Genomic DNA, 21,044 nt, shown 5'->3' with positions numbered 1-21,044 from the left:
TGGAAAGTGTTTGGTATGTCCAACTTTAGTCTTGACCTTCTAAACAATAGTTGCTGTGAGTCAGTCTTTTAAGTTGTTACAAATGCAATTTGGATATTGAAAAAATGCGTATAACTGACTTACAGTATGTATAAAACAATATATTATTTTGCTCTTAACTACTAGATTGTGTAAAGTTGCTTGCTGATCGGACAAATCTGAGGTAAACTGAAGCCTGTCTCTGTTAACAGTTGACACTATACAGTTTGAAGAGCAGTTTGAAGACAGGCTGTTCCTCTAAACCTGTTGTTGTTGACATGTCCTCAACCAGACACAAACACATGGGAGTACATGTTTTCACAGCAACCCATACCATCGACCAGGATGGTACAGATTGCCATGTAGGTGCAAAGCAGGTGACGGAGTGACACTGAGATGGAGGCTGACTCATCGTCCACTTTTTCTAGAGCGAATGTGAGGTTATTTTGGCAAACACAAGAATGTCACACATTGGGCTCTGAACATGTGTGTCCCTGCACAATCTGTGCAGAGATTTAGTGTTTTTAATCATACGTTGCTTTTTTCCCTGTTGTAGGTGCCAATACTAATCCTGGCCGATTACAAGACTGAACTTGCCTAAACTGTCCAAAAAAGTCTTAAATATTACTCGTACATCCTGTAAATAAGTAATATATTACTGTAATTTAGTTTTCTCCTTTTTCTATTATTTTTTAGAAGTTAGTTTTTATATTGTTGTTTTCAGTGGATGATTTTTGTGATTTATGATGTGAATTTGGCTCAATTTCTAATATGTTGGGTCCGTATAATGTTGATCCTGATGTTTTTCATTGTTTTAGCCCTTTTTATAGAGGCAATCTTTGTTCTCCATGAGGGAGTATTAGACAGCATTGTTCAGCTCTGCTCTGATTGAGTCTCATTTTCAGGGTAGATTGACTCTCAATCATGTAGATCACAATCACCTGAGATGAATGTGTATGCGCCTGTATATTTGTTATGTTCTGCTTTGTGATGTCAATGCCTGATAAAGATCTCGGCAAGATCAAAACACTGCTAAATTAAAATTAATGGAAGCTATTGGTGCATTGTGTGGATCTTTTGTTTGAGTCTTGCCTTTAGTTTGCTTTTTGATCCACCACCTCTTGTGAGTTTTTTTTTTTTTTAATGTGCTTACCCTGCAACTTGTTTGTGCAGTTTTCACCGATAAAATTAATATTAAAAAGATTTTTCTTTTTGCCGATTCACTTGTTTGGTGGACATAATAATTGTGCAGCCTTAGATTCAGAGAGATGACCACTGTAAGGTTAAAAATAGTGTGGTGCAGAACAATTTCTTCAGGAATGACAAGAATTCAGGATTACACCATTTCCTGGATTTGTTTATCCATGGGAAGAGCTGTGTAAACACTTTCTATATACATTTTTCACATCTGCACCAAAGGCGCTAGGATGTGTTATACTGCATGAAATATTATCTACTCTAATGCAGAATTGTAAAATAAAATTACACTTATCTTAAGTATGGGGGTAATTTACCACAGTAGGTAGAATCGGGTAGAAATATGATTTTACTTCTCACCATTGCACAAGTTAAAATTATGTTATTTTGGAATTTCTGCACCTGGCAGCCACTAGGCCCACTCTGCAAACAAGTTGTTCCATAAACCCTGTGAGTGTTGAATATGCTGTACGGCCAAGCTACACTTTGAGGTTTTAGGAATTGTTGTCATACCTACTGATCATCTTTGAGGCATTTCACAGTGGAGTCCAGTCCATCAACATAACACCCATATCAATTACAACTTACACACAGCATCTTTAAAGAGCAGAGGAGCATGTTGTTCCCAGGAAAGTTGCCAAGTTATCCCACTATTCTCAGCTCTTTTACCCTACAGGGTTTCCTGTCCTGATCAGCAGGGGCAGACGGACCCTCTCATTACGGAGACCACAGATGAAAATGAGAGCAAAATGAGGCCCATTACCATGCGGGCGTGACTAATATCCCTCCACAGACCTCTCCACACACACTAGACACACACACATACACAACTTGCACGTGAACACAAAAAAGTCGGACGTACACACTAAGATGCTTGTGAATCAATAATGTATAACAGAAACAAAGACGAGGGGAAGTTGTTAACTTTGGCTCTATTAAATTGACCAGAACTCAGGCTGCTCTGTGGGGGGTGTCTGGCTCTTTCCACTGAGTGCATCTATAGGCTTGTGAGTGTGTCTATATTCCCTAATCATCCATGCTGTCATTAAGGCTAAATGTGACCTTGGCTCAGCCTAATTCCTGCACATTAAAAGTTCGCCATCTCTTTTCTTCCTCCTTTCCATTCCTTCCTTCCTCTTTCATCATCTGACCAGTTCTGTAATGTTTCATCTTTCATGTGCTCCCTTCAAATATCCACTCTGCTCTTCATTTCCCCCAAATGCCCGCAACAGATTCATAATTTACTAATAATACTAATTCTAATACTTACTAATTCTTACTGGAATTTATATTCATCAACTTCTAACCCACCACAGTTTCGCTCTTGCTTCAATCCTCAAAATCCTGTCTCACCCATCTGGTAATTCTCAGTTTTACTTTTCTACCTTTTCTTTATTCTCTCTTTCTCTTGCCATACAGTCATTCCATCACTTATTATTACTATTATTTGCTCATTTTCTTGAAGAACCCCCTGTTCTTTTCTTTCCTTTTGTATTTTTCCACACCAGTGCATCATTTTGTGGCTTGAATACATGTTTCCATTCCAATTTGAATTGATCTAAAAGATAACCACAGGGGATACATAATGCCCAGTGGTGACTTCAAGTGTTGTTTTTCATATTTCACTCTTGCTCTATGCTCCAGTTGTAACTTCATCTCTGATTTATCCCAACTCTCACCCTTCTACCTTCCTGTCTCCTGTGCTTTAACCGCCTTTGCGGATCGGGTCTGGTAAGTGATTTATAGCCTTGCAACAGGCTGGTAGACGGAGGGAAGAGAAAGGGAGGAGAGGTAGATGAAAAGAGGAGGGGTTGGGTAGAAATTGGGCTGTTTGGCGTTTGAAGTACATGAAGGAGTAATATAAAATACACCTGGTCCATCCATGGGGCACTCTCTGAACACAGAAACAAAGAGAGGGGAGGGAAACGTAGATGACGAGAGAGCAGAGGGCCGGGCCAGAGGGGGAGAGAGGAGAGAGAGGTGGAGGGAAAGGGGGGAGGGGTCACTTCATGTTTCCTTTCAGGATCGCTTTTATGGTGTAACTTCAAACGCTGACCTCCCACACCCCCGCCCCTACATCCCACTTCTACCTCGCTCCATCCATCCGTCCATTCGTCCCTCCCTCCTCTTTCTCACTATTGTGTATGGCCAAGTGGACAGTAATTGGCTATTCTTTCATGAGGCTGATTTGAGCACTCTCTGCCCCCCCACAGGAAGAGGCCCTTTTTGCTGCCCCTTAGAAGTAAGAGTATTTGTGTGTATGTGTGTGTACGTTGTAAATATGCCAGACGGTAGGTATCAGGTGGTTGAGGGGGGCTGCGCTGGCCGCGGACTCCACAGGCATTTCATTCACTGTGTGCTCCAAATTACAACACAGGAATTGGGAGGAATCTAATCCAGTAAAATGTTTCGACACAAGGTTTTATGAAATACTCTCTGGATTTCAAGTACAGTTTAAATATGTATACCTTTGTGTACGAATAAAGCTTATATTGCATCTGTTGAAAGCTGCGGTGCAAAGTCTTGAAGGGAAATTTAAAGCTTTAAAAAGTCACTGGATATAAACAATATTCTTGGCATTGAATAAGGGTTTATTCTTCCCTCTAAACTTTTATTCAAAGACACCCAGGGGCACTTACCTAACTTATTCATGCCATAAAATGTACTACACAAAAAGGCAAATGTTTCCTTCAATCTACAATATGTGAGCATATTGAGAGTGATATATAAAAGCCGCTCTAGTCTCGCTAATGACTTCTGGCCCTCTGCTCTGTGGCTTATAGATCAGTGTGCGTTCATTAATGATACAAGCATGCGTGCAAGTGTTTGTCTGTGTCAATTAGTGGGTGGAGGGGATTAACCATCCTTAGAGAGCCCTAATTAACACCACACACACACACACACACACACACACACACACACACACACACACACACACACACACACACACACACACACACACACACACACACACACACACACACACACACACACACACACACACACACACACACACACACACACACACACACACACACACTTTTTTTGGATATTTCTATGGCATTTTTTTCTATGGCAGTTAACAGTACAAATTGAGAGGAAGTATGGGTAGAGAAGAGAGGAATGCAGCAAAGGTTCAAGGCTCAAACCCAGACTCACACTCTGAATGTAGAGGCTAAACGGTTCCCTCCTCCTCTGGACAAACACAGACACCATCCTACACACACTGGCCATGACCACACACACAAACACAGAAAGACTGGGGGGTATGTGATGTATACAAGCTCTTAAAAGGTTAAATATGTGGATGACGACACAACATAAACACAGACTTAAACAAGTACAGGGTAGTCTGGCCTGGCAGACACAACACATAAACAGAGCCGGGGATAGTTGTGTTGTCAGACAAATGAAAAATAGTGGACATCTTCTTTAAGACAACAGAGGATCCAGTAGATAGGAAGAGAGAGGTTTCCAAAAGAGATAGGGACACATACAAGAGTTACAGAAGAGGTAGAGGGAAGGTTGATAGAAGTCTCAGAACAGTTGAGTGCCTCCTACCTCTTTGTAGTTCACCTTGGGCTCTATTCTCTTCCGCTTTCTGCCCTTCCCCTGATGACTCTGACTGAGGAGAATCCATTTTACAACCTGCAAGAGGGAGGATGGGGGGTTGAGGTGGTGAAGGCGGGAAAAGGAAGAGAGGGTAGAGGTGGGGAGGAACAACAAAGTGGCAGGTTTTGATTGCGCGGGATGACACAGTGTGAAGGAGAAATTGGGGAAAAGGGGGCAGTAGAGAAGTAAGCACAGCATAGCATGACATAGAGAGAGAGGAGAGAGGAAAGGGTGTGAGAGAAAGAGCGGTCACATCCAATGGCAGAAAGTAAATGTAAACAGACTTAAGGCACACTTTCCATCTCTCAAGTAGGAAGGCACACAGGAATATACATATCCAGACTCTCAGTATACTCTGAGTTGCATACTAGTGAGCAAACCCTTGACAGAGTGCAAAGTAGACACACACACACACAAATTGGTAATTGCTCATTCTCTCCCTCTCTGTTAAAGACACACATTAATTCCAACCTTTCAGCGCTCACTTGCACTCCTCCATATATAACTTACACATATGGCTCCCTGAGACAAAAGAGTAATAGTGAAAGTATATTGCTGTGACGGAGCCTGGAGCGCAGCAACTCCCTACACCATAGATCTCCATCAAACAGCCAATCACTATCAAGGCCAAACTCTATTTCCTCTATTCCTCTTGAGTTTACATCTCAGAATAAATACACCAGGTTTCAAAACACTAAAACTAGACATAAAGACTTATTTCTAAGATGCTAAATCATGCACGAAAAATCTTTGTGTTGTAAAGTATTAACAACATATCTGACAAGTTGTCTTTTCAGGTCTGATTGTGATTTATTTAAACTGACAGATAAATGGGAGAATTGGAAAATATAGGCAAAGCAATTAAGAACATGGGAGCTTTATGGGAAATCTGATAGGCAGCACAGAATGACACGCAACAGATGTACAGCGCTGTGTGCCGCACTTCACTCAGAGACAGACAGAGGGAGGACTGAAACAGGGAGCAAATGAGCAAAAAAGAGGTAGATCGAGTGCAGGGGAGGTAGAGATAAGAGATGGTATCAAACACTGTGAAACAGAGCGTGTAAATGAGGAGAGAAAAACAGAGAGGAAGCAGTACAGAGGAATAGTGGCAGAATAACTGAGTGAAGGAAAACAGAGTGATGAGGTTCAGATGACAATCATATCAAGCAGTCTAAGGTGCAATATTTCAAATGGGAGAGCTGCCCCCGAGTCTGTCTGCCACTCCCTGTAGATGAGAAGAAAAGACAGGGAAAGAGAGAGGAGCAGAAGAGAGCGCTTACCTCTGCTTTGACTTCTTCCACCAGCCTCGCCTGTGACCACACGGCGCTCCTTTCATACAGCCACTGAATGACAGAGAAGAAGGGAAAGCAGTCAGCCAGGGGCAAGTGATCGGGACAGAGTGGAATGCTTTGCAGAGGCAGAGAGAGAGAGAGAGTGAGAGAGAGAAGAGAAGAGAAGAGAAGAGAGAGAGAGAGAGAGAGAGAGAGACCAAGCAAAGCAGGAAGGGGAGGGAGAGAGGAGAGGTGGGAGGAGAGGGAGGAGGTGGGAGCACGATCACTTGTTCCTCTGACGGAAACTCACGAATTGACTCTGGAGGATGAGAGAAAAGAGGAAGAATGGAGGAGAAGAGGACAAGGAAAAAGGGAAGGAAAAAAAAATCAAACAAAACACAGTCACGTCAGTCCTCTACACATCCACTCCTCCACCATGACACAGATACACGCACACAAATGTAGAGCCATACATGCAAACACACACCTACACACACAGAGCACCTAGTAGGCACAAACACACAGCACTTACTCTCTAACCTTATTAAGGCTTTCAGCAGAGCCACTGCTCGAGTGATGTGAATCACATATTACAGCGATGACGGTGAGGGCTGTGTGTGTACATGTGTGTTTGCGGTGTGTGTGTGTGGCGGGTAAAATAAGGAGACAGATAGGAGACAGACAGCAGCACATGGAAGCAAGGTGTATGTCACTTAAACATACACGCAAACAAACAAGAGAGATGCAGCAGGCAACTCATCAAATTCATTCAATCTAGGCACACTCCACACATGTTCACACACACGTAGCGATACATCTTACAGCTTTTAGCGTTACCATAGCCACACATAAAGTTCAATAATATGACTGCATCCTTGAGTACTTCTCTCTGTGTATTATACAGGTACTAGAGCATAAATAGCATGAAGGTGTGTGTGTGTGTGTGTGGAAGCCAAAGATGGAGAGGGAGAGTCAGACACAGAGAGGTACTGAGAGAGGGAGGTGTTAGAGTGGGCTGTATAGAATGTAGTGAGTGTTGAAGCAGTAAATTGGCATTGTGTAACAAGATACCACACATAGCTCTTTTGCTGCTTAGATCCCCACTACCATTCCCTGAATAGCAAGGCTTTTGTCTACCTCAAACTCTATTTCATTACACGCCCCCGTCTGTGTAGTGTCTCTCCGGTAAATCAATATCAGATTGCATGCAGAACTTCAGAAGTTACACCTCTAAGTCATAAACACACATCAGAAGCAAAAAAAATCACATCCATCATTCATTATTCTTGGTACTACATTTTTCTGAATCCAAGTAAAAAATAATTCAAATACAATCACTGACCAAACTGTGGATTGAATATTCTAGAAGTATAGCTTATAGCCTATGCCAGACAATGTCAGAATACCAATACCAATACCAGAACAATACCATTTTGATACCCAGCTTTGTTAAGCAAGACATGCATTTTTTAATTTTTTATCTAATATGTCGAATCTATCCAGACCTATTATACTAGTGGATAATGTTGCCTTAACATAAACATCTGTAAGTAAATATTCCTAATTATATTGGTGACAAGTTTTGGAATATTTCATCTGTAATGCTCCAAACACAGTCGAGTTGCTATATGCAAAAACTATTGAGGTTCAACAGACAGCCCTAATTTTAAACAGCGAGAGTTTAAGCTTCAGTAATTGGCATTCTTTCTTCATCATATCAGCCGATTTAGCTTCTTTTTTTTGTTTTTTAAAGCTGTGAAGGCTTACTACCTCGAGGTAAATCCAAATTCAATTTCTGCCAGAAGAACAGTAAACTTAAAGGTGCTTAAATACTGTGTAACACTGTGTAAATACTGTGGTTTAAATAACTAAGTTATGGCAGTCTTTGATAATTAGTTGCAATAAAAGGCATTTATTGATAAGCCAAGCAGAAAAAGACTGTTGTAAGTTGTAGCAGTAAGGAGATGGTAGCAGGCTGAAAACTCTGGTGAATCAAGGATAGTCTTTATTTAAACGAAGTATCTCAGCCTACATCCATCATCCAAAAGAGAGAGAGAGTGCTTACTCATCTAAACTCTGAGGTCTAAAATAGGCCTTCCCATTCCACATCTCTTACTCTGGGATTGGTGAATGTCGCTGTTTATTATTAGGCCGAACCATTTCCTGCCTTTCTCCAATTCAAGAACATTGTCGTGCGATGGATAGGAGGCAGAGTAGAGAGAGAGAGAGAGAGGGAGAGAGAGAGAGAGACCAAAGCAGGAAGGGGAGGGAGAGAGGAGAGGTGGGAGGACTTTAAAAATGTGTTTGTGTACATAATACACAAGCACTTGCATTTGTAAAAGGTTTCAATCGATCTGGCTGATCTTATTAGCTGGTGACTGGCACATCAAACATAAAGAAAGTCTCAGCAGAACACTCTAGCTGTCATCCAATCAGGTGTGAGAAAACAGCAGTCCCTCCACGCTGTCCTTCCCACCCTCAGAGGCCCCTGAAAGGCTCCAGTTACATCATCACATAATCTAGAAGGTGAAGGTTCCCAGACAGCAACACAAGCACAGACAGACAAAAATGCACATACACACAGGGTAATTAAGATCAGTTACCATGGAGATGGGAGAATTGAAGAAGCTGTTAAAGTGGATTGATTGTGTGTGTGTGTGTGTATATATGTGTGTGTGTGTGTGTGTGTGTGTAGCCTTGCAATCCTAGTATCAGAGCAGCACTGCTCACCTTGTCAAGATACAGTAACAGTCGAATAACAAAGGTGACGATTATGACTCAACAACACTATGATAAAATGATGCATGATTAGTTCTTTTAAGAGACAGTGGTGTTTACTAAACAACCAGTGATGGGTTACACTTCATCAAGATGTCATCATGATATCTTTCGGGAAACCAACTTGAAAAACTGAAAAACTTTCATCAAGTTCAACAGCAAATATGTTGTGAGTTTTTATGCAGTTATCAGGGGAAGCCATCGCTGTCTTTCAAAATACCTAATGGCTAATAGTCACACATCATTTAAGATGTAAGATTTATATACTTACATCTATTTACTTCTAATATGAGACATAATTCTCATTATGAGAGCGTCATTACACCGCTATTTACAGCTGCTAAATACTGAGACAAATGCAGAGCCATTCCTATCAGCTAAGAGCAAATGCTTAGAGCATATTCCTCCTCGAAACACAAAACGTTCCTCCATATGGAACTACACATAACACTGCATATTGGTTCATCTTTAGACAAAGACATGCCATCAGCCAGTTCAAACCAAGACTGGAAGAACTAATCTCTCCCATATCCAGAACATTGTCTAGTCATCTAGTAAGAACACAAAGACAAGATGAAATTATCACCCTATGCATGCATCTGCGAGGTATGAAAGGATCACAAGAGGTGCTAAAGAAGGAGGATCAATACCACAAAACAACAGCTGTGTGGTAATTTGTTGCTATTACTTCCAATGATAAAAAACAACAATGAACATAAGAACATAACTAAAGTAATTACTTATCTTATTGCTAAAGACATGGCGCCTCTGAGCACAGTGGGCAAAGAGATGTTCAGAGGCACACACTAATTAAAAATCAATAGGTCTGAATTACTGCACTATTGTGTATCATTAGTTAATTGTGCACACGTACTAATAATTCATTTTATTAATTACAGTCAACTGTAAGTTATATTCAGTCTACGTCGATTTAAGAATGAAATATTTATTTCAGTAGTTTATTTGGCTGCTTTGTGTTTAGCTTTTAATGAAGAAAAAAAAGAAAGAAATATATAAATATATATATATATATATATTAAAGCAACATTATCTAACCCCATATTTATGACAAATAACAAAAGTCAGAAAGAAAGCAAGACTCTTCATACCTTTGGAATTCCCGGTCGATCAAGCCAGTCATCATAAATAGCACTGAGGGTGAGGCCTTTTCTGGAACACAATGGCACAAGTGTTAGTATTATTCCTATTATTATAGCAATGACTGTTATTGCCCAAGACACCCTATGAAAACATGGTTCTGGGAAAATATTGTTAGGGTCATGGCGGACTTGCGGTTCAGGCCAACACCTTAAACAAAAAGATGGGCACACCCACTTTCCTATGCAAGGACAAGCAAACAGGCATGTATAGACAATGAATTGGATTTCTGTATATGTATTTGCTGTAAGCAAGTATGTGCACGTGTGTGTATGTGTGTGTGTGTGTGTGTGTGTGTGTGTGTGTGTGTGTGTGTGTGTGGCAGAGGAGCTGCACAAGTGGATGGTTTGCACATTAAAACGGTCATATACCATACATACACTGTGACAGAACTGGCTGGCAAAGACAAATGTGTAGGCAAACATCCCACAAGCAGTCCACAGTGTATACGTGAACTGTAATGTATGCAAATACACACCAAGTTGAAGAGTAACTACACAGCATACCCCGCATCATCAATCGTGCCTGTCTGTGCTTAAAGGAAAATTCCACACTTAGCTAGTCTGGAGCTATTATTGCATAATAATCTGTGATGTTCTGCCCATTATAGGAATTATTTCATGAGGAAAAGTTGTAATTTACATTTTTGTACACCCATTTTCTCACAGTTACGCTCTTCTAACTGAGGCTTAATTAGTGATTTTCCACTTTTGCCAAAGAATATTTTTTTAAAGGAACTTGGTCCAATTAGAATGTGCAGATAAGGGAATCTTAAGTGAATGAACCGTGGCATCTTTTTTCTCCTTACATAATGCAAACATTGCTTTTACATAGCTTAAACAGGTTGCATTCTATATCCTGTCCAAATAAAGAATAAGCACAACCATACATGTCTGTACACAGACACAAACACATAGTCTTACTCACTGAAAGTGGGCAAAATATAGACACATTGTAGACATATAGATGCTCCAGTTGTCAATGATAGCCACAAGTGTCTGTCATCTATTACAGCATGTAAATAGGTCTATTGTCTTTGCCTGTAAGGTTCATTACAAGGAAGAAAACTTTGCTTATTTTGGATCTTTTGGCTCAGCTTGCATCAGTCAAACTGTAATTCATCCACCTCTCAATGCTTTGAGCTGAGTGCTAACCTTAGTTAACATGCTCACAATTCATTCTGTGTGGGCCATGAATGTCACTGTCAAAATGAACGGCAATCCATTCAATACATGTTGAGATATTTGACTTTGGACCGTTCCGTTTCAGAAATAAGCTGTAGGGCCAATAGAACTGACTAACAGTGAGCCACACCGCTCCTAGAGTGGCTAAAAATGGTTTGGAGGGACTCACATTTTGTTGCAAGGTCAAGGGTGTGCTTCTTGCGTCAAAACACACTAAAATAAAGTCTGACTCTTTATTTCCTATATTTGCTGGTACCTTTGGCAGATGGAGAGTGGACCTTCAGTAAATTGAAGCTCATAAAAATCTCAGTGTAGTAGAAGAAGTAATATTTCCCATAAAGCACCAATTTGCCCAGAAACTGGACATTAAAAACATTTTAGCTGTTGGCATGTGGAGCTGAACCATGAATAGTATTTTTCATATACATATTTCTTGTGAAAACAGACAAGACGTGTATGTGCTGTTTTTTTCATGTTGAGCTTGGTAAATTTATTTTATTCTATTGGTAATTCACCTAAGTGGTGCTAAATGACAACATGCTGTCTTTCACTGTGACGTTGATGCCCAGAAAGTAAGGGTTTCTTAGTAACACAAATCAATGAATTAATGCATAGATTCTTTTTAAAATTATAATTTCTATGTTTAGTCCTATGCATATTATTTCCCCATTTAAACTGGGGGGATGGGCATGATACGTGACCCTCGACAGTGAGTGTCTATTCTCATCCCTAACCTTACTCTTCCGGCGGGTTGTTTACTGAAAGAGGCATCAGATCCAAATATTGACTGTCCCCAACTCCCTCTGTTTAATTCAATCAATCTCTGCTAGTCTAGCAACACACTCCACATATCAGAAAAGGCAAAGAGACAACAATCAGAGCAGATAAAATGGTGCTGAAGAAAACAGGGGTAAGAGAAGAAGCATTAAGGGCTGGGAGCAACAAAGTGAAAGACAGACAGGGAGAAAGAGAGAGACAGGCAGAAGAAGAGGTTAATGAGGCAATCAGGAGAAATACAGAACTGAATGATTAAGCGAGCAGCAGAGAGGGAGAGAGAAAATTAGAGAGGAGGAGAGCAGGAGGAGCAGTTATCCTTTTACACTTCAATTAACATGAGAGTGGAATGAGACTGCTCTCTTAACAGGATTGCTGTTGGGAGCTTTCACTGGTCATGTTTCCACAGCAGGACCAAGTTAGTCAAAGAACACGGGCCAAATTAACATACACATGTGTTCAACAGAAAATCTTCTAATAGGTCACATCTGCTAAGGACAAGTTTGAACAGAAATATGATGAATAGCATATATTTAATTTGTCTGGAACTGGAAAGCTGGCTACCAAATACTCAAGCACAAATCAAAATGGTTTTAATGCATCATGGCATATTTTTCACTACACTGTAAGCATTATTCATAGGCACTTACATACCTCTCCATTTCAGGAAAGGTAATCAGCAGCATTCGCAGGAAATCCTGTCCAAAAAGAACAAAAGAAAAGACAGACAGAAATGGAGGCATTTAGCAAGTTGTGGGAGGAGGGAAAAAACAAAAGAGAAAGGCATACCTGATCCTAAGTCAGGAGTGCAAGGTCAAACGGTGTTTATGTTACATCCATTATTTAGTGAGAAGACTCAGGCTGCCACTGAAGAAACAGGAGCCAGGTGGAACACATCACATATCACACACAAAAACATACACACAGACTTCCAGGTGTGATCACTCACTTTGTGGCCCCAGCAGAATAAACATATGTGGCTGAGCTGATGTGCGGTCTTCAATGTGAAATGCTGCTGGAGCATTTTCAACCACTGTAATTCAGAGGCAATCCAGATTACAACCGCCTCTAATTAATTTATGGAAATAGCACCATGCCTCAGAGACAGGTCATATGAAAACAGTTCAAACCTGAGCTCAGATTTTATTAAAGGTCTCTCAAGTAGCTGCAAGTCAACAACAAAATTCTCCAATAAGTTAATCAAGCAAAAATGAGCTTCCTATACTGCAGCCTCACCTGAGACAAAATTAGTTGCCCGTGGTATTTTTTCACAAATAAGCTGAAGAAGTTGATGAATTGCTGCTCTCCCACTTGACTGGCCAAAAACCTGAGAAAGAAGTAACCCTGGACAAAGGACAAGACAAATAAAACATGATCAATCAAGGACAACACACAGAAAAAAACATCTATAGTCATTACAAGAGCTTTTCCACACATCCACTGTAACAAAGAGGGGCCACCTGAAAGGGCAACATATTTCTAATAGTTTGATTTGTTATGTAACCCTTTGTGTCCTTGTTTCTGTTTTCCTTCCTTCCTTTCTCACCTTGAGGTAGTGGACTTGCATGAAAGCTTTGTCAGGATTCAGGGCATGTTTAACCGTGGAGGAGCCAGACTCACTGACCTGACCAGTGTTCTCCATGTTAGGTCTACAGGAGGACAAATAGAGCAGAGAAAGAAAAATACACACTGAAAGATAAGACAGGCATAAAAAGAGATGTTCACACCCACAATACAACAAGTAGGTGCAGAAAAAAAGACTGCAAAAAGGCAAAGCAGAGCGAGATGGAGGTAGAGAACCTATTTCACTTACTTTGCACACTTCACCTCACACACTGTGACACTTTCACAAATTTGTACTTTTCAATCTGTACTTTTTGTTTTAAAAAGGGACAGACTATTTAATTTAATTGTATTTTATTGTGTCTAAGTTTCTGTTCAATTTTGTATTTCAATATTTTGTATTGTTGTGACGACCTCTGTACCTCTGTATTTCCTCCGGGATAAATAAAGTCATTCTTATTTCTTATTCTTATTCTTATTCTAAGCACTGAGTTTTTATTTCAACCCACTCTTACAGACATTTCAGTTGCAGAAAAACCACAATTTCTACAGAGCAAGAATACACCGTCAGCATCACTAAATCCAGCCACTCAGCTGGTCCTCTCAATGGTGAACACATTGCCAAGTTGCCATACTTTGCCCGAGGCAGGCTGGAAATCAAGCTGTAGACTTATAATAGCATGCTATAGTGTTTATATGACCTCACAGCGCTGAGCTCTGCCTTTACTGCCCATGACTCACTGAGCAAACATATAACACTTCCACAAAAAAGCATCCCTGTCTACAGGCACAAAACAGGCATGCTCTGGGTTTCGTTTTCCCTCTCACACAGATAGAAATCATCCTTTCAACCTCCATAAACACACAAACACACATAAAACCAATAAAAGACAAACAAACAGAGCGCTGACATGGGATGCTGTGCAATGATAGTTTCAGTTAGCCAGTATTGATCAGGCTGAGCAGATTAACTCAGTGTGCCAATAGGAAGGCCTTGAAGGATCACCCTCCTGGCAAGTCGATACACCAGGCGCCTGGCCCTCCAATCAATACACCCTTCATCACTGGCTAGCACTTTTCCACAGGACTGCTTCATGACAAGGCCAGACACACACACACACACAGACACACACACACACACACACACACACAGACACACACACAGACACAGACACAGACACAGACACACACAGACACACAGACACACACACACACACACACACACACACACACACACACACACACACACACACACACACACACACACACACACACACACACACACACACACACACACACACACACACACACACACACACACACACACACACACGGGTAGACCAAAAGCATACAATCAAATTCTTACTCACACCAACTCATGTATGATGTAAAAACTTCAATGTTTACTCTTTCAAGTTAGGCCTTAGTTGTGAGTTGGTCAAATATTTGATCTATTTGAGTCCTTGTCCAGACACGGTGAGCAGAAGAACAGACACAGGGAGCAGGTGATGTAGCTTAAGTTTGAGGACAAGAAGGATAGGAGGAGGTGTGAGATAATTTGAGAGCAGGAGATAGACGGGAATGATTGGTTTGCTCTGAAGACTGAGAGAGGAAGCCATCAGCCTCCAGAAATGTATAAATTTAACTGGACTTTCATCATGCAAATGAGGGTGTGTTCCTCCTTGAGTTACGTGCGCATCTCATATAAATGTTATGCGTGAGAAAAATCATAACTCCAATGACCTGATTTGGCAAAATCCATGTAGGAACTTAGGAATTAGTAGTGCTGCTCAGCCTCTGTACATCAGAAAACTGCCTGTCAATATTCTGAGCTTGTCAGTGGAAATATGGAGTAACGGTAAAATATATAGGCAAAATCTGCATTATAAAATACATCCCTGGTCTTAGTTGGTGAAAAATGTCTCTTTTACTTATTCTCCGTGTATCATGCCTGCAACATTTCCTCATGGAGTCATTTTTTTAACTTGCTCTCTGTCTATTCTCCTGCCCATAGTGCGCACGTCTGTTACTGTTGATAAGATGAAATAGACTCTTTTTAAGACAGCAGGATGTGCAGTATCCCTAGGAAATATTGTGCGTGTGTGTGTGACAGATAGAGAATAGTACAGAGAGAAAGAGGTACTGGGACAAGAGACAAAAACAATGACAGAACATGTATTTGCAAACAGAATATGTGTCTGTTTGCGTCAGAGATACTGGCAACACAGTACGGAGAGGAAAAATGTTGATCCATCACTGCCGAGTTAGACAAAGGAACTCCACCCTTCCCACTGTCCAGACCATAGATGTATGGATGTGTAAATCCCTGTCTTTTGCCGTCTCTCTTTGTCAGATGATTTACTACAGCTTTAAGAGGAATCACTGCTTGCTGCCTTGGAGAATCACACAATAGCTCAATGTATTGCAGAATAAATGGTGCTCTTATCTGACTAGTAGGGCATGTGTGTGAGAGGGAGGTTATTTGTCTGTGTGCTTGTCTGTATGGATGTATGTGTGTGTGTAGCCATGCGTACACCTGGGTGTGTCTGAGATTGAGAGAGAGAGAAAGAGCAGGAGGAAATCAGGAGCTATTACTGACAGAACTAATGTGAAACATACACGTACACACAGACACACACACACACACAGAGGTTTATAGCTCCGCGAGCCATATCCTGACAAATTACGCTAGGTTGACTGTGGAAACCGGATAAGGTAGAGCAGCACTCCCAGCAGCCCAGTGAATCAGCAGGGAGAATGGCGTCTGGCCCAGGCTGCCCTAAATATAACTCATCTGAAATGGACTGATAAACACCGGCCACTGGGGCCCCTGCTGGATCACGGGGTGTCGATTATGACCCACTGAACTTGGAAAGCACAATCTGCCATTTAGCCTTTATGTGTGTGTTTGTGTATGTACACTGGTGAGGTTTTATTTTGCATATCTCTCTGTACAGCCCATTACCCTTGCTTTCCCTTCACCAGGTCCTCTCTGTACATTGAGAAAAGATATTTTGTTACCCCACAGTTGTAATGCTAAACAGTGGAGCCACATCAGGACACACAGGCAGTCTAGCCCACATCAGAAAGTGGCACGGCCTGTTCCAAATTTGGAGTAAACTAGAATCTTAGTTATAACTGACCTTCCATGCAACACTTGAGTTAAACTACGATTTTAGATGAAACCAACATCACGATGTTAATAAGAGGTTTTCTGATACACTACTATGTATATAATGATATGGCAAACATAAGCAAAATAATCAATTGAGACTGGAGAGAGAAAGAATGAGAGACTGAATGAACACCATTCAACCAAAACTGTATTGACTAGGAGGAGGTCAAAGTCATGGGCCAGAGAGAGATCAAGGATGCCACATACGACGACAAAGACCCTCCTTGAACTGGGATGGGGTTACAGTCTCCCTCCCACACACCATGAAATGTGGTTAGTGCACATGAAAGTTGAGAGTTCTTATCACAAATACTGTTCCCAAGGTCAAGTGTGTTCTTCTGTGCTAAAATAAAAATCAACCTTAACTGCTAGATATTGCATCAGACAAAAACTAGCTTTTGATTGAAATTTACTTTAAAATATGAATTTGGACAATGAAACCTGATTTATTTTACGGGTCTGTGATTTCGTAGTCATTTCATGATCACTTTCTGTGGGGTTTCCCATGAAAGAACTAAACATGGAGGAATATCAGGATTTCTTTGAAAGACCTGCTCTGTTTGAATCCAAGTAAACCTTTATGCATATTGCTTTGTATGCTGTGCCTGAAGTATGCCTGATGGCACATTTCAGATTTTTGCATGTTCAGCTGACCTCTTGTGCCGTAAATGAGCAAGCAACTAATTAGATATATCGAACACTGACTCCATTATCCTCATAATTACTACAAAGTACATAGTTCTTTCCAGGAAAAATATTCATTAGGAAATTAGTAAGAAATCATTTTGTATCATACTGTCATACAATATCATCATGATATGCCTCCACTGGAAGTTGATAAACATTACCACCTTACCTTTCAATTCTACTTAAATGTACATGTTGACATTAGTAGAAAAACACAATAACTTCAGCAATAACTTGTCCCTTCAATACTAATGTATTTCCATGTAACATAACCAGATAAAATGTATGCATCCATCGTATGGGCACGTACGTCTGTGAGCATGTATTGTTTGCATTTTTCAGATTTTTGTTTCATGTTGTTGATTTAACCCCGTCAGGTGCAGAGAAACCTAATCCTGATCCTTCTAATCACCCGTGCATCTGCCTCATGGGGGGACACTCTGATAGACTGCAAGACAGACAAAGCTCTCAAGTGCATGTTTAACCCTTTCACTCACACACAACTTCCTATTTTATGATGTATCTTGTGTCACAACAATGAATTCTACCCTGTTAAAACCTAGCACAAATGTAAAACTTCATAAGGCACAACATACACAGGAGACTTTCAGCATATCAGTATGGAAAGAGTTCTGTATTTCACAGTAACGCTTGAAGCATTGAAATCCTTTAAACCTATGAGGATAGTCCTAACCCTAACCCTTAAAGGTAAAAGATGAGTAGAATCAATATTGCAAATACTGAGGTTTTCCACTAACACAGCTTGCACGATTCAGGAGAGCCTGATTGGAATTCTAAACACTATTAATTCACCGTGTTGTCATTGTGTGATGACAACACATTATTAGTGAAGTGACATAGTCAGAAGTTAGTGCCAAACAGAAGAGAAATCAATAACCCATTGATTTTCTGTCACACTCTGCACGGTCTCTTACAAGCGTGAATATCAATAGCGCACTAATGTCATCTCTAGTAACGCTTTTTTCATTTTTTAAAGGCTTTTTTTATTCAAAGGACTACAATAGCTACAGTAAGCTACAATAAGAAAGTCAAAGTGCTAACAAGTTTTTCCACCCTTAAATGGTTAACTCCAGTCTGGAGTTTACACCTTTAATCCCCTGATGACACTGTGCTTCCACCCTGGATAAAACAAACAGGGTGTGGGACCCACATTGTCAGGATCAGATGAAAGGTTTGTGTGTTTGTGCATGCTTGCTGTGCACACAGCTTTTCTAAGACATGACAGTACAGTGCACCTGGGTGTACTTGCCACACCTGTACCCCTGGAATGCATCTACATCAAGCTCACGTGTGTGTCTGCACGTGCAGACACTAGTAAGTGTTAGCACACTCAAACCCCCCAAAAATTACACTGTGTCTAGTAGTTATAGAAATATGCAAGTCATTCAAACATGTGCTTCTCCTAAGGGCACTAAGACATACTGTAGGAGGATGTTGCCTCGTAGAGTGGTACTAAACCATCCAAGGTTGTACATGTACAGATCAGGCAACATCCACCTCTATTGATAATTATGAATAAAACCATGGGGAAGTCAATTTCATTTCAGTGTCAGTATATAGTTCTGTGTTTTGCTTTAAGCTTGCTTATTCAACAATAACAGTTCATTAATAATGGTAATAATGTTATGATGATTAAAAAGATGTACTTGACCAAAGAAAAAACACACACACCTGAGGATTTGAAGCATCTCCTCTGAGTTCTTCAACTCATCAGAGAGTCGTCTCCACCTCAGCAGTGCCTTCAAGTCAGACTGTTCTGCTGTCTCTTGTGGTGAGAGCTGGAGGGAGAGATATGGAGGGTTAAAAAGATGTTGAGGAAAGGGTTAAGGCAGGGCAAACAAATCAGAAGAGGAAAAAAATAAATTTCATCAGTAAAAACAGACAAAAAGAAATTAAATTAAAAGTCGAATGCTTGCTAGTATCATGATAAAGGCAGCACAGTTCACTATCTTTGTTACTGTATCTTATTGATTTTGGCAGCAATAAGAGGTCTGCCTAAATCTATTTCCTCAGTCAAACGCATATCATAAAGGTGACATGATTAAACAGCGCAGACAAAAGAAAAACATTTGCGTAACTCTAGATGGTGTGGGAAAGCGAGAGGGAAGATTAGATCTTTATGTGTACCAACTCCCAGATCAGAGCTGAAGTTAGTGTTGCAAGCGAAGGATTCATACCAACTCTACACCCTCCTCCTTTCTACTGTTTGTTTATCTTTTTTTCCTGCTGGTATCATTAATTAATAGGCCCTAATTCAAAGTACACTGTCTTCTTTTCTTGAATTTATGATCTGCTTCTTGAAAATGTTAACTTTTTTGAGGAGGAGTAGGTGGCAGTAGGACTTATTCACAACTCTTGAGTGACTCAGCTAAGTCCTCATTTTTACATTTAGTAATTTAGTAAGTAAGGAGGTTTGGGTTCAATAGTTTATTTTGTGGTTAGTTCAGGAACTTCTTTACCCTTTTGTTTTGTCTGGCCAAGTCCTCTGACTTTTCAGACGTAGTTTTAGTTTCTTGTTTGTGCTTTGTTGCATTGGAACTTGGATAAGTGTCTTTATAAAGTGTTTCTTTTTGTGCTTATGTATGGTTTTACATCACTAATGTAATGGCCAACTCTAGTTGACATGCATTCCAACCACAACAGTAGCATTTATTTGTCAGATATCCTGTGAGATACATTGCAGGAATATGGAAATGGTTGTAATGTCAACCTGAATTTCTATTGGTGTTGCTTTATACTAGTGGTATAAAGGTGCTGGATCATTCTGCGAAGTCATATCGATAATGACAAGAAACATCACATATATTAACATAATGGGGTTGTTTTTTCATGATGGCCATTTCTGATGAGAGAAAGTTACTTTCTTAGTGGTGACATCCAGAAAATGGACACAACAAACTGGACTTCACAAATATCTGCAAACTGATATGGCCATCTTAAAGTGGTAGGGCCACTATTAAGTTACTTCCATTAAACGGCTACAGTAAACTACAATCATCTGGCAGCAATTTCACTGTACTTGTTGAGCTTGAGCCCAGATGATGTCCTCCAGGTAGGTGGCAAAGCCCTCGCTGATCCATTCCTCAGTCCAGTCTCTGGCTCCGATAACCAGGCCAAACCAGGAGTGGGCGATCTCATGGCACAACCTGGACCCACACAGAGAATGGCCCTTCTCTCGAGAACCAGGACTCCCATCATACAACACACTCTGCGACAGGAAAATTATATGGGGGCTGGGGAAGACAAATGACAGAAATAAAGGATGAACAGGGGGGGGGGCATTAATAAATTACAAAAGGGAGGAAAAGAGTGAGAAATAAGTGAGGGAGTGAAGGATGAAAAAGGGAGAAAGGATTATAAGATAGGAGATGAAATATGAAATATGAAGAAGGCAAGAAAATACAGAGGTAATCCAGGAAAATAGTATTGGTTAATAAGAAATGAAAACCATAGAGATGGCGATATACTGTTGCCCCCTCCAAAAAGATCAGAGACATGAGGTAATGTTCTACACCTATGATTAAAGAAAATTTTGCTTGAACACGCTATGTAAGTCAAACAAACATGTATGTGTACTAAAGAGTATGGGAGTAGCTGACTGCA

At 40.5% G+C, this 21,044-nt stretch overlaps 1 protein-coding gene across 1 annotated transcript in view; it reads right to left on the bottom strand.

The window, feature by feature from the left end:
* Positions 1-21,044, bottom strand: part of aopep (aminopeptidase O (putative)) — a 67,979-nt gene that overhangs the window by 27,458 nt on the left and 19,477 nt on the right. Inside the window, exons 6-13 of the mRNA XM_070833793.1 lie at positions 20,461-20,674; positions 19,113-19,219; positions 13,542-13,644; positions 13,232-13,339; positions 12,650-12,693; positions 9,989-10,049; positions 6,111-6,173; positions 4,777-4,863 (exon numbers count right to left, since the gene is read on the bottom strand). Of these exons, the coding sequence (XP_070689894.1) occupies positions 4,777-4,863; positions 6,111-6,173; positions 9,989-10,049; positions 12,650-12,693; positions 13,232-13,339; positions 13,542-13,644; positions 19,113-19,219; positions 20,461-20,674 (787 nt within the window). The remainder of the gene's footprint in view (positions 1-4,776; positions 4,864-6,110; positions 6,174-9,988; positions 10,050-12,649; positions 12,694-13,231; positions 13,340-13,541; positions 13,645-19,112; positions 19,220-20,460; positions 20,675-21,044) is intronic.

This window comes from Pempheris klunzingeri, chromosome 7, assembly GCF_042242105.1.
Source record: "Pempheris klunzingeri isolate RE-2024b chromosome 7, fPemKlu1.hap1, whole genome shotgun sequence".
Classification (NCBI taxonomy): Eukaryota; Metazoa; Chordata; class Actinopteri; order Acropomatiformes; family Pempheridae; genus Pempheris; species Pempheris klunzingeri.
The sequence above is the reverse complement of the archived record's forward strand: the minus strand, read 5'-3'. Positions and strand labels throughout refer to the sequence as shown.